Raw genomic sequence first — 12,454 nt, 5'->3', positions numbered from 1 at the left:
TCTGCCTCAGTGGCTACAATTCTCGCAATTACTGTTGATCGTTATTTATACATTGTGAAACCTCTGAAATATCCTCTGATTGTGACACGTCGACGAGTGTTCCTGGTTATTTCTGGAATCTGGTTAACTGCTTGTTGTGTTTGTGTTATATTTTATGTCGACCATTCGAGTTTTGACAATAAAATCAGAAGTCTTTGCCGTCAAGCTCAAAGTATTTATTATTCTGTTGTAGTTTCTCTAATCTATGTTCCTATTACTTCAATATTCTTTCTGAATTCCCGAATTGTAAGTGTGTCTCGGAAACACCGCAAACGAATCATTGATGAATCTATAGTCGCAGGCATCAGCAACCACAACGAACATTCAGGCAGTATAAGAGTTGTACTTCGTCTATTTCAGGCGTTTGCAGAGGCGAAAACATTTTCTATTGTTATTACGGTGTTGGCCGTCTGTTGCTTTCTACCAACAATTATCGGGATTGTGTTACGCTATTCTTGTAGTGATTCTTGCCGGCTGGTTTGGTTCGTGGTTGTTCAGTTGGAATTTTATGGGATAAACTCGATCGTGAATTCTTTCATCTACGGAATGAGGCATATCAAATACAGAAAAGCTTATGGACAAATTCTTTTCAAAATTCTAAACTGCATCTAATCGTTGTTGTTAGTGTTATGAAAACCTTCTTGGATTCTGCTCGTTACCGATCAATATACTTTTAGTTTTTTACGATTCATTTACTTTTTAGTTCTGAGAATCATTTATACTAGACGTTCAAATGGTCTTAATTTCGAGTGGAATTATATCCACTTTTCAAATTTGAAGTGTGTATAATTCCACTCGAAATGAAGACCCTTTGAACCTCTAGAATGTACCTGCATGGAGTGAAGTGCCAAAAATCATAATTAGTATAGTTCATAGGTTAATAATCAATATTTTTATCGAGGTAGTCCCTCCACTCTTGATTTCTATAGTCTATAGTCGCGAATATATAATTGAGTTTTTGCGCTTTGGAATAAAATTTCAATTATTGTAATGCAGTTGGTTTGCTGCTTCATGCCATTCGTTGTTTGAAATTTAAATGGAATTTAAACAATCATTAATAAAATTACCCGCACTCTTTATCTTAGAACTCATTAACCAGTGCTCAGGCTACTCGAAAAGTTTTCAAAGTAGCGTCTTCTCTTTTTAATGAAAATCCCCTGCCTCAACAAACTAAGGTCAGCTATTGTGAACGAGTTTGGCGATTTTCACCCGTAAGATTAAATTAATCAGAACTGAAATTGACAGAATTGTGGTAAAACGTCCCTGGGTTGATGATATCTATTGTCACCAACAGCTGAACTGACAGCATTTCGTGAGTTAGCAGAAGAAGAAATTCGCGATATGATAAGTCATCAAATACCGCCTGCAAATTTGATCCAATTCGAACCTGGTTATTAAAATTACGCGTTAAAAACTGTCAGTGATAACAACAATTACGTTCCCGAAGCATGAAAAGCTTTTCTTCTTGTACCTATATTGAAGAAACTTGCATGATCTTGAGGCTTTTTAAAATAGAATTTCGAGAATTTTAGAATTTTAGAATAAATATTCACGTTCCTGTTCTATTCGATCTTCAGAACATGAAGATGAACGTATACGTCTGATCCGGAATTTGACTTTCCACATGCAATAGAATGTAAAAAATACGCAGTTTCTTTCGACAAAGATCTCCAATTACCATTTATTTTATTGAGGTGAATGAAACGCTATGCGCATGCCCCAGTCCTCCAGCAATCACAATGCCGTGCAGAAATGAACACGAGAAGCGGGGAAAATTGACTTGTTCAAGAATACCTCGGAGACTGTTGGTCCAAGTCCAAATCGGCCGATAATAAAATAAGGTTGATATGCACTTTAAAACTGCGTTTACACTACGTGCTTTGACCTGGCCTGGACTAAGCCTAGGCCTAGATGTGAACGCTGTTTATCCGGCCTAGACCAGGCCTGGACCTGGTCTAGGCCACAAAATCCAGGCCAACAGCAGAAGGTGGCCTGGACCAGCAGGCTTTACCTAGCCTTGGCAAATATTGAACTTAATAGTATGATTTGTATAGGATACATATAGTATTACCACTTTTCGGCGTGTTTTGGGTCTTTTTCCAAGTATATTGTCAATTACTTTGGCTATCTGATATCATCAACAAGGAAGACAGTGGGAACGTGGCACATATTACCTAGACTTGTCATAGACCTGGTCCAGGCCAGGTCAAGGCCTGAAGTGTAAACGCGACTTAAGTCGTTTAGTAAACTAATCATAGTTAAAGCTAACGACTTTTTATACAACCGGTCTTTGATAGGAGACTAGCAGCTGCAAAACACTGAACCAACATAACATATCAACGTCAGCGGAACCGAATGTCTAATATTGCCCAATGGAACGTAAACTCAAAGGACATACTCACGGGAAATACATAATAGACAAGTATAAAACATCCTGTTATTATAGATAAGTGGACGTCATTCTTGAGATTTCTGTGCATAAAAAAAATTGTTGGTTCGAATCGTTCTGAATTCTTCGCGGAAGACCTTAGCTGAAATACAACATATTAAATATCGTTATGGCGCTGCATGTTTGGCTTTCAATAATGGCCGTTATTTACAGTAAGTGAACAAAAATGTCGAAAAACCAACACTAGCTTAGTTAAGTGAACATCTTTGTTAAAGATGCAAATACAGTGTTTTTACCTCGACGAGTCATGTTCCCTGATGAGTGGCTCCAAATGAGAAAACATGTCATGTATAACTATTGTAGGTGGGACAGTATATAATAGAGACCTTAGCTTAGAGTGTTTAGGGTTAGGATTCTTGGTGTTTACGGCAAACGCCAAACCACTTTGTGTTTTAACTACACTAAAAGTCACTCTCTTTTAGAGTGTGCAACAATTTTACAATTTCGTAAAATAATAAACGTTTTACATAAAACTCTGATACTCAGCAGCGATGTAAGAGAGCAAAGGCCATTGCTAATGTATTTGGCAAAGCAGTAAATTCAGATTAGCGGTTTGTCTTTATAACGTTTGCCGTATAAAAGTTAATGCTTGAACGACTGCATGCACTCACAGTGCGACTGCATAATATTCCGAGTTTTACATGAGAACACTTATGAATTAAAAAAATTGCTGCACACTTTAGGATAGTGTAGTTATTGAACACAAAGTTAGTAGCGGTTTGGCGTTGCTGTAAACACCATTATTAAGGTAGAGAATGTAAAAACATTTTACTGATCGACACCAGTCAGTCATAAAATTATACTGGAGTACATGCAAAGTAGAGTTGCTGCAGGCATTACTTTAATCCAATAAACCTGCCGCACACGAGAGCTATCTGCTGTGCTAAAAGTCACTGTGAACATTAGCTGAAGCAAGTTCCCCCAGTGTCCGGCGACGTTCTGGGAGCTTTTGCTGACGCGTGCCGAAAAATTCTGCAGCAAAAAAGCTATATTATCTATGCAAATTGGAAAACATATGCAAGTTTGTATATGTATATTGCCTTGTTATAGCGGAAATGTGCTCTCATTGTTCGCACACGTGGGAGAATTATGCACTGGTGCGCAACATTGAATATCCGCAAACGGCACGCGCGCGAATAAAAGTTCGCAAACCATCGCCGTATACTGGAGGAACTTGCTTGAGTGATTTGAAGAACCTAGAATCACGTGCAAAAATTATGAGACTTTTCAGATTTTCTATCATTTTTGAAATGCATCGCGCCCCCCTGCCCCCTATAGTCGATGTTGCCAATTTTTCCCTATACGCATCCTTGCAACATTGATTTTAAGGGGAGCAGGTCATTTATGTGATTGTCTCATCAATTTTTTCACGTGACTATAACTAGCCCAGCAGCTCAGCTTAACTTTCGTGTGCGACAGGCTTAAAACTACATAGTAAGACAAACTAGTACGACGTATGACAAAAATACAAGAGAGAACAGTTGACAAGTCATGCAGTCGCCAGGTAAACTGGTAAATTAGGGACGTAAATTAAACTGTTCAGTCTGTTTTTTAAGATTTATAATTATAGCCTTATTTATTTTTTACCACTTTCTATTCCAGCGTCTCAATGCCATTAACAGTGCTTTCATTTTATATGAAATTTCTTCTTGCTTATCAAAATTTTCTTAAATTCTTTGATTTTTACAATGTGCAACGGCGATCTTAAGTTTTGTACTTTTAATATATGTATTTTATAGTGAAAGTTGTATGCCATAATGTAAAAATTTAAATGCGAGTCAGTATACAATGGAAATCGTCATGTCACAAATTTCTGGTAATGTTTCAACTCCAGGTTACACTAACGACCTATCTTGTTAAGTTTGATTTAGAGAGGAATTATAACTTTACCGTTTTGAATTAAATGAAATGTTAAAATCAGATAGGGGAACAAGGAATGAAGGGTTTAATATTCAAAATATAAGCCTCATAAAAGTGTAGCTATTAATATTAATTTCTCTCCAGGTTATCTCCTGCGTGATTTTGCCTCGGCGGAAACAGGCGATTTCTATGTTCTGGGGAGTGATGGTATTTACGTGATAGATCCAGTGGCGAAAAGTGTTGTTGCTAAAATAACCAACGCAGCAGCACCAGGGTTGTGTAGCAAGAAGCAACACAGGTTGGTTCGAAGTGTTGCTAAAGTCCTGTCCTGCCCTGTCTTGTCTTTAAACCTCTCCTCCTGTATGTAGCGCGTCTTAAAAACATCGAAGCCCTCTACTGATGTGTTTGAGTTGATAAAAGTAATCACAATGATTATTAATATTCATAGTTCTCCAAAAATCCCACACGTGTTTCTATAACTGTATAGAAACACGGAAAATGTTTTCTATTTTTTAAATATAAATTTCTTGTCCAACTAATTTGCCTGTAATTAGGGGAGCCACGGAGTATTTAAATAAAATAACGAACAATATATAAACTCCATAAACTGTGAGCATTTTCAAAAAAAATTTCTACGTTTTGTCCAAACGATAGACATGGCTAATCATATAGTTATAACTATACCAAAAAAATTTCAAACTTTCGCATTTTACGGCCATTACGGGGTTTTTATTGCATGTCCTACTACATTATTTTGTCAGTTAACCAAACCGTTTTCATGAGTGTCTTTCTAGTCTCACACCCCCCCCTCCAAATCTTAAACATTTATTCGGTCTTGTAATAATTGTTAGATATGCGATTGCAGAGTTTAAGACAATATCTGATAATAATAAACCTTTTTCATTAGAGAGAGTTGCAAGTTCAGTCAAGTTTGCGTGTTCAACGGCACAGTTTTCATCGCAGACTATGATGCAGATGCTGTGCACGTGATTGATGTCAGAACACACAAGAAAATTGAAACTATCCCGACAGGCAAGTTCCCATTGCGCTTGTACTGTTTGCCATGGCGCAAGGAAGTCTGGGTACAATTATATGATTATAGAAGTACTTACTCCTTTGATGTCTTTGAGACTGATGGTCGCACCAGGACCCGTGTTTCACGAGCTCAGCCCCAATCAGGTGATTAAAAAATTTCATTATTACTATGTTCATATTATTATTGTTATTGCCATAAAAATAGACCGAGTAAACTCGCGTACACGCGCGAGGGCCACGAGAACGAAAACATTTCTTGGTTGCCTATGCTTATCACATGTGAAAACATTTGTATGAAATTTCTGAAATTTTTTAGACGCACCTGGGAATACAATGCTTTCTGAGAAAGACATGCTGGAAGGAAAAACGGCCTTCGTCACAGATAATGCTTATCCTGGCATCCACGAACTAAATTTGGAAACGAAAAATTACACAAGATTTCGCAATTTCTCAAGGTATGGCTGCACTGGAACACACGGTATTGCCTATAACTCTTACAACAAACACTTGTATGTGGGTTGTGTGAAAAAAGAATATCAAAATGCATCGATACTCGAAGTAGACACAGTCAGCGACACCACAAAAAAATGGAGTTTTCATGGCTATCCGTTTGTTTCACCAGATGGTCGCTATGTTGTATTCCTTAATCGCACGAGTAACGCAAGTAGAATAAATATTTTAGCTGTGAACAGGACAGGATTTAACGCGAGTCATTACCCGATACTCACTTTCCCTGGTCGTGCATCCAACCCCGTTTTTTACCCCAAGGTCAAAACCTCAGTTAGCTACTACATGTTCCTTACTCTTGATTACGCAGACAAGATGGCGGTCGTTGACATGGACTTGCCGAAAAATGAACAAATCTTCGTTGTGAAATATATCGAAAACGTGGTCTACCACGGCTCATTATTACCATGGGTATGGAGGGACTTGTTTATTGCTGGTGAATGGATCATTTCCCCGGCAACCCAAAACAAGACGGTGATGATTATTAATGCTGAGACTCAAAAGATTCATGCGAAGATTAGCGGGGTGAACGGAGGACATTTTGCAGTTTGGGTTTCAAGACCGACCACGGGTGGGACTGCTAAACCCACCCCGGGTGAGAGCCCCGGACCCACCACTACGGGATCTTCTCAGAACGCAACTAGTGGGACTCGTGGTACAGGTAACCCGAGTCGCTTGGTTTTGCTTGTCATTTTGTATGTTTTATGTGAAACGGCTTTAAAATTTTCTGCCGAAGAGGTGTAAATTAAATGCAAAGGTTTGTTTATGTAATGAACTCACGTAAACCTTTCTTTAACCACAAGACACAACAGTTGATAAACGCTCCCAATATTGAAAATATGTAATTTAAATTTTAGAATGAATACGGGTCACTAAACCGATCATATTCATTACAATACGTGTTTCAAGATCGGAACACTGAAATAATCTGGAATTTAGTCCCAATTGCGTTAGGCATTTTATCGGTATCAGGCTATCACCTACTCACCCTATGACCCTAAGTCTACAAGCTTCGCGCAAATTTTACCCAAATTTACGACTCACTAAATACACAGTGTCACAGTCGTTTGTTTGTTTGTTCATAGTCAAAAAATCTATTGTTTATTACCTCTTTTGCCATGTTCGTCCAAATTTTAACAACATACCGAGTTTATCATTTTGATTATTATATGTATTAAATGTGCATGTGTTAATTTCCCTAACTTAAAGCACTTATGGCGGTTATTTAAATGTTATTTTTTGGCCTGTGAAGGATGAGAACTTATCATTTTAGGCGTCAATTATCCTTCAGTGCACAGGTGTATATTCAAAGGCAAAGCCTAAAAGTAATTTACCTGCACGAGGCCAAGCACGTCACTGGTACACAACAACTGTGATGTTTTTTTCAACATATATTTTTATTGTTTATATATATGTACTAATACTTTTAGTTATTTTACTGAAATGTAAATAGCCACAAGTTTATCAGTTTCTACTGCAATGTGTTACCCCCATTAATTATAAATAATGTTGAATGACACATTTGCCTCACAGTCGTGCCAATAGAAGCGTTCCGTTGACCAGTTCATTTCCTAAGTTACAGGAACACATCTGAACAATTGCTCAACAATTTTAAAAGTTCCTTAAAAAGTTCCTAAAAAGTTCCTTAAAAAGTTCCTGTCTCATGCATTGACCAATCACATTGCTCAAAAATAAAATATTAAATTGGTCCATAAAAGAGGAAGTTAGGAACTTTTTAAGAAACTTTTGAAATTGTTGAGGAATTATTGAGATGTGTTCCTACATGTTAGGAAATGAACTGGTCCACATTTTTCCGAGCGCTTATATTGGCTCGACTGGAAGGCTGCCAGTTACGCGTTTTTCATATACGCACATATGCCACAAGTTTGTCAGTTTCTACTGCAATGTGTTACCGTCATTAAATGAATAATGAATTTGAATGACAAGTTTCCCTTAGAAATTATGCATGACGGTTATTCAAATGCTAATTTTTAGCCTTGCAAAAGATTATAACTTATCATTTTAGTCGTCAATTTGCCTTCAATGCACAGGTTAATATTTAAAAAGTGACATAACTGTGGCAACCCCGTTATTGACATGCAGGCATACAACGAAAATAAAGCCGAAAATGTTTAACAGCACACTTATCGTTCCAGTTGCAAGCAGTATTCTCATATTTTCAGTTGTTTTAAAATTTATCGCAATGATTATTGGAGTATTGGGAAATGTTACAGTTATAATATACACAATTTTGTTGTGTAAAGAAAAGACAGCGACATCTTACTTGATAGCAAACTTGGCATTAGCGGATCTTCTCGTGTGTTTAATATTTTATCCACTATGGATCATCGAGTTAATTCAGACTATATTAAACATTGAGAGTGATCAGGACATGTTTTGTAAGTTAAGTCGTGCCACGATCTTGTCTTTGCTGTTTGCTTCAGTCGCTACAATTCTCGCAATTACTGTTGATCGTTATTTATACATCGTGAAACCTCTTAAATATCCTCTGATTGTGACACGTCGACGAGTGTTCCTGGTTATTTCTGGAATCTGGTTAACTGCTTGTTGTTTTTGTGTTATATTTTATTTTCACTTTTTTAGCGTCGACAATGGAGTCAGAAGTATTTGCCGCTTAACCCTGCCTCCTAACATCCGGCAATTTGTATTGGTTTCTTTTGTCTACATTCCTCTTTCTTTCATTTTTCTTCTGAATTTCCGAATTTTAAGTGTTTCTCGAAAACAACGCCGAAGAATCTCTGACGAATCCATGGTCGCAGGCATCAGCAACCACAACGAACATTCAGGCAGTATGAGAGTTGTACTTCGTCTATATCAGGCGTTTGCAGAGGCAAAAACATTTTCTTTTGTTATTACAGTGTTGGCGATCTGTTGCTTTTCACCAACAGTTATTACAACCGTGTTACACGTGTTTTGTAGTGATTCATGTTGGTATGTTTGGAACGTGTTTGTTCACTACGAGCTTTTTGGCATAAACTCGATCGTGAACGCTTTCATCTACGGAATGAGGCATATCAAATACAGAAAAGCTTATGGACAAATTCTTTTCAAAATTCTTGATTGCAATTGTTGCAAGCGACCTGTGTAATGAAAAATTAACTTAAATTCTGCCCAACTGATAATAACGATTCAGCGAGTGTTTCTGGCTATTTCCAGAATCCAGCTAGCGGCTTGATGTTAAGCAATCAATATCACACAATAAACACGTACTTGCCAGCAAAACGGATGCCTAGCTTGGGGCATTTTTATTACTGAGATGGGAATCTGTCCAACTTTTATCTATGGTAATATTAAGAAATAAAAGATATCTTTATCGTATCTACCTGGTGAACTGCAATAAAACTGGGAACGCTACCTCACATAGCGTGGTACTTTAATTGTTGAAGCGATAAATTGAAGCAAAAAACTAAGTTTTTTCTCTGTTTTTCGTACCAAATGATTGTATTTTAGTTCTAGACATTGCTAGGTATTTACTCTAACGCGTCTTAAACGTTCAAAAACTTAGAACTAGGGATCCAAGGATAGTGCAAATTTAGATATATAGTGCTAAGCAACCAGACATTTGTCCCAACATAAACGTTTTGACTTATGCCAGTAAAAATATGGTTAAACATTACCATTGATCAAACAGGAAATTACTCAAAGTACTCAAATTACGCGATATTGTAATATTAAATTATAATTTTTGTTGCTCATTTAAAGCGGGCGCAATTTTCTCAGTCTAGTATGTGGTACCGGATTGTTATCGGAACAGTTACTAAGATCTTTAATGTCCGAGATCTGAATAAATATACCAAATCTCTCAAATTAAAAAGAATTTGCTATTAATCGTTGCTTTATATTGGCAAACGAAGATGTCGTGACGACCAAATCCGATACCGTGTGAACGAAGACCATATCTATAAAACAGCATGCAAAAGACTCTATTCCCTACGAATTTTCAAGTAAAGCTGGCGTTGCTCCTTCAATTATTGTAACGGTATACCTAGCTACAATTCGACCAATAATGAATGGAATACACCGTCCCCGTGTGGCAATTTTTTCAAAAGACTTGTCTGCTATGCTATATAGAATCCATCCAGAAAAGAGCTCTGAAGAGCCTTAATTCCAATATGCTGAATTGTATCCAAAAGTGCTAAAACTAGCTGGAATTGAAAAACTACCTGACAGAAGAACTACAATTTGCGAAAAATACATGAATAGAATGAAACTAGCGAATCACCCTTTACACCAACTAATGCCGAAGGTAAAAGAAGAGGACTGTACCTATGCGCTACGTTATAGAACTGAAAAGGTGCGAATGTATCAAAGTGTAATTTTCACAAAATGTAATTTTTGTAGAACAAAAAAGGCGGAGGAATTTTTAAACTAACCTTTACACATTGTTGTGAACTGATATAATTAATAATGGTAATTGCACTGAGTGGAGTCCAATTTGGTGTGAAATCAAACACGTGATTACAATTTCCATTTTATCATTTTGGAATAAAGAAAATTAAACAAACTCAAAACGATTTATTGGCTGAAAGAACCGTAAACGGTGTGAAATGTGAGTAATGTGCATCTATTTTTGTCAAGAAATTCTGTGGGGCATTTAAAAATTACCGGGATCTATGAAAAAGTCGATCGGGATTTGCGCGCCTGGGTACGAGGTTGTTGCGCACGCTGTAATATTAATGACATCATCAATCGCGAATTAACTCATTAGTTTACGTAACAATCCATGTTTTTCATTATTGACTCAGACTGCAAACCAACTAGTCGCATTTGCGGGAGTTGCGCTCAAAAAACCTTTCTCAAAGCGATAATTTGAAGTGGCTGATTGGGGCGTTGCGTCTCCGCTTGTTTCTCCCGCCCGTCTTTGTAACAACGTGTCATCGGCGAGGAAAAAGACCATACTGTTCTGTGAAAGGACAAAATCTTAGAAAGAAAGTTGGAAAAGAAAAATCTATATGTCAAGGAGGAATCCTCACAATGCGCGAGTTATTCTTTTTATTCATTATAATTATATCTTAAATTAAATTCCTCGAATTTTATTTAAAACTTCATTGGTAAAAAAAAAGAATAAGTTGTTTAGGAATGAGTTAATCGAATTTGCTCTTGGATTTAAAAGAATTTAGCTGATCATAAGGCGATAGAAAATTTTGTCCCTGTTTTGTTTGGCGATTCGGATTTGGATTAAGGTGAAATGTCCATATGAATAATGTGAAAATTACGTCGTTCTTGAGGATTACAAGTAGAAAGGAAATTCATCTCCCTAAATTAGCCAAGTGAGCCAACCTCTGCGAATAGGAAATCAGGGAAGGGGGCGAAGTTGGATAACATTTTATGCTATATATGGCTCAGTGGCTTGTTATATAAACGAGCTTGGCGTCCAAGCAAGTATAAGTACTAGGACCTAGTTTAAAATTCCGTACTAGAAAATTTTAGTTTCAAATAGTTTCGTAAAAGATTATCGTTAAATTTTAACTGTAATTTAGGACGGAATTTGCCAATCAGAGTCAACCGGCCCCTCATCTTTTGTCTTAACAGTTATCACCACGTATTGTCCCTTCAAACAATCCTAGAATACAGAGTAGTCTCTTTTAAATAGGGCATGAGTTAAGTTAATGCCAAAGGTAGCAAATTAAAAAAACACATCTTATTAGCAATTTCAGTAGCGTACCGAAACGGCTGGGGGTCCTCCATCAACAAACCATTTGAGGCCCCTATTTGCTGCACTAGAATAGGTTGAATGATGGTATTTATATATCCGGGGGGCCCTAAAGCTTGTGTAACGGATATCGGATAATGGATTAACTGTAAATATAGACTATAAATAGAATAAGGAAAGGTAAGTTGCCGCGGATGTATACCATTGCAAGTGCTTCCGAGATTAAAAATATAAATATAACAGTTGATAATAAAAATTGCAAAATAGATAATGAAAAGAAGCGTACTCGTTTAATTGTTTTAAAGGCTGTTTTCCATTTACGCGTTTTTTCTCCGTACGTATACGCACGTAAAAAAACGTACGTATTTTTAATCTCCAGTGCCGCGTAAAAAGATACACAGCGCGGTAAAATTTACTGAAATATGGCGTCGCAGGAGGAGTGTGAATTAACAATGCTCATTTTGCTTCGCCAAAGACGAAAAAGAAGAAATAAATACAAAAAAAGGTTATGGATGAAAGATATTCTTAAAACTCGAAAATACCGAATACAATCGTCTAATACAAGAAATGATTAGTTTGGGAGGGTTAATATGGGAGGGTTCATATTTATATAGTCGTCTTATGCCCGACTGATTTCTTTTGTAGCTATGCTTTGCTTCTAAGATTAGTTTTAAGAAAACTCTCATTCCAATAAATAGTTTAGTAGAGTATGATAATGATTTCCGTTTGACCGTTGACTTGCGTAACGTTTCGTTATAATTATATACTGTGGTTTCTGACTCGCGAGTTCTTTGGTGGTGAAAATAATTGCCAAATTACTTTTAGCATTCTTTCGCGAATTGTTTTAGATTGATACACCTCCAAGAAACAAATAAATACAAAAAATATTC

The 12,454-nt window shown here is 36.9% G+C and overlaps 1 protein-coding gene across 2 annotated transcripts; it reads left to right on the top strand.

The window, feature by feature from the left end:
• Window positions 1-2,500: 2,500 nt before the first annotated feature.
• LOC114516831 (follistatin-related protein 4-like) lies at window positions 2,501-6,687 on the top strand. 2 transcript variants are annotated; one of them, XM_028536418.1, is made up of 5 exons: window positions 2,501-2,640; window positions 4,493-4,646; window positions 5,256-5,527; window positions 5,700-5,838; window positions 6,201-6,320. In XM_028536418.1, the coding sequence occupies exons 1-5, from the start codon at window positions 2,598-2,600 to the stop codon at window positions 6,217-6,219; spliced, it is 627 nt and encodes a 208-aa protein (XP_028392219.1). In that variant the 5' UTR covers window positions 2,501-2,597; the 3' UTR covers window positions 6,220-6,320. The 2 variants fall into 2 exon arrangements, with proteins under 2 accessions (XP_028392219.1, XP_028392218.1); XM_028536417.1 differs by having other exon boundaries at window positions 5,700-6,687.
• The last annotated feature ends 5,767 nt before the right edge of the window (window positions 6,688-12,454 follow it).

The sequence above is a fragment of the Dendronephthya gigantea genome, unplaced genomic scaffold, assembly GCF_004324835.1.
Source record: "Dendronephthya gigantea isolate DGI-Jeju-01 unplaced genomic scaffold, DenGig_1.0 000006F, whole genome shotgun sequence".
In the NCBI taxonomy this organism is placed as follows: Eukaryota; Metazoa; Cnidaria; class Anthozoa; order Malacalcyonacea; family Nephtheidae; genus Dendronephthya; species Dendronephthya gigantea.
The sequence above is the reverse complement of the archived record's forward strand: the minus strand, read 5'-3'. Positions and strand labels throughout refer to the sequence as shown.

Bases quoted from the DNA above. Each gene is read 5' to 3' on its own strand.
- LOC114516831 (XM_028536417.1), top strand. From the start codon at position 2,598: ATGGCGCTGCATGTTTGGCTTTCAATAATGGCCGTTATTTACA. The intron at 2,641-4,492 runs GTAAGTGAACAA...ATTTCTCTCCAG, and splicing joins AATAATGGCCGTTATTTACA to GTTATCTCCTGCGTGATTTT. The intron at 5,528-5,699 runs GTGATTAAAAAA...GAAATTTTTTAG, and splicing joins ACGAGCTCAGCCCCAATCAG to ACGCACCTGGGAATACAATG.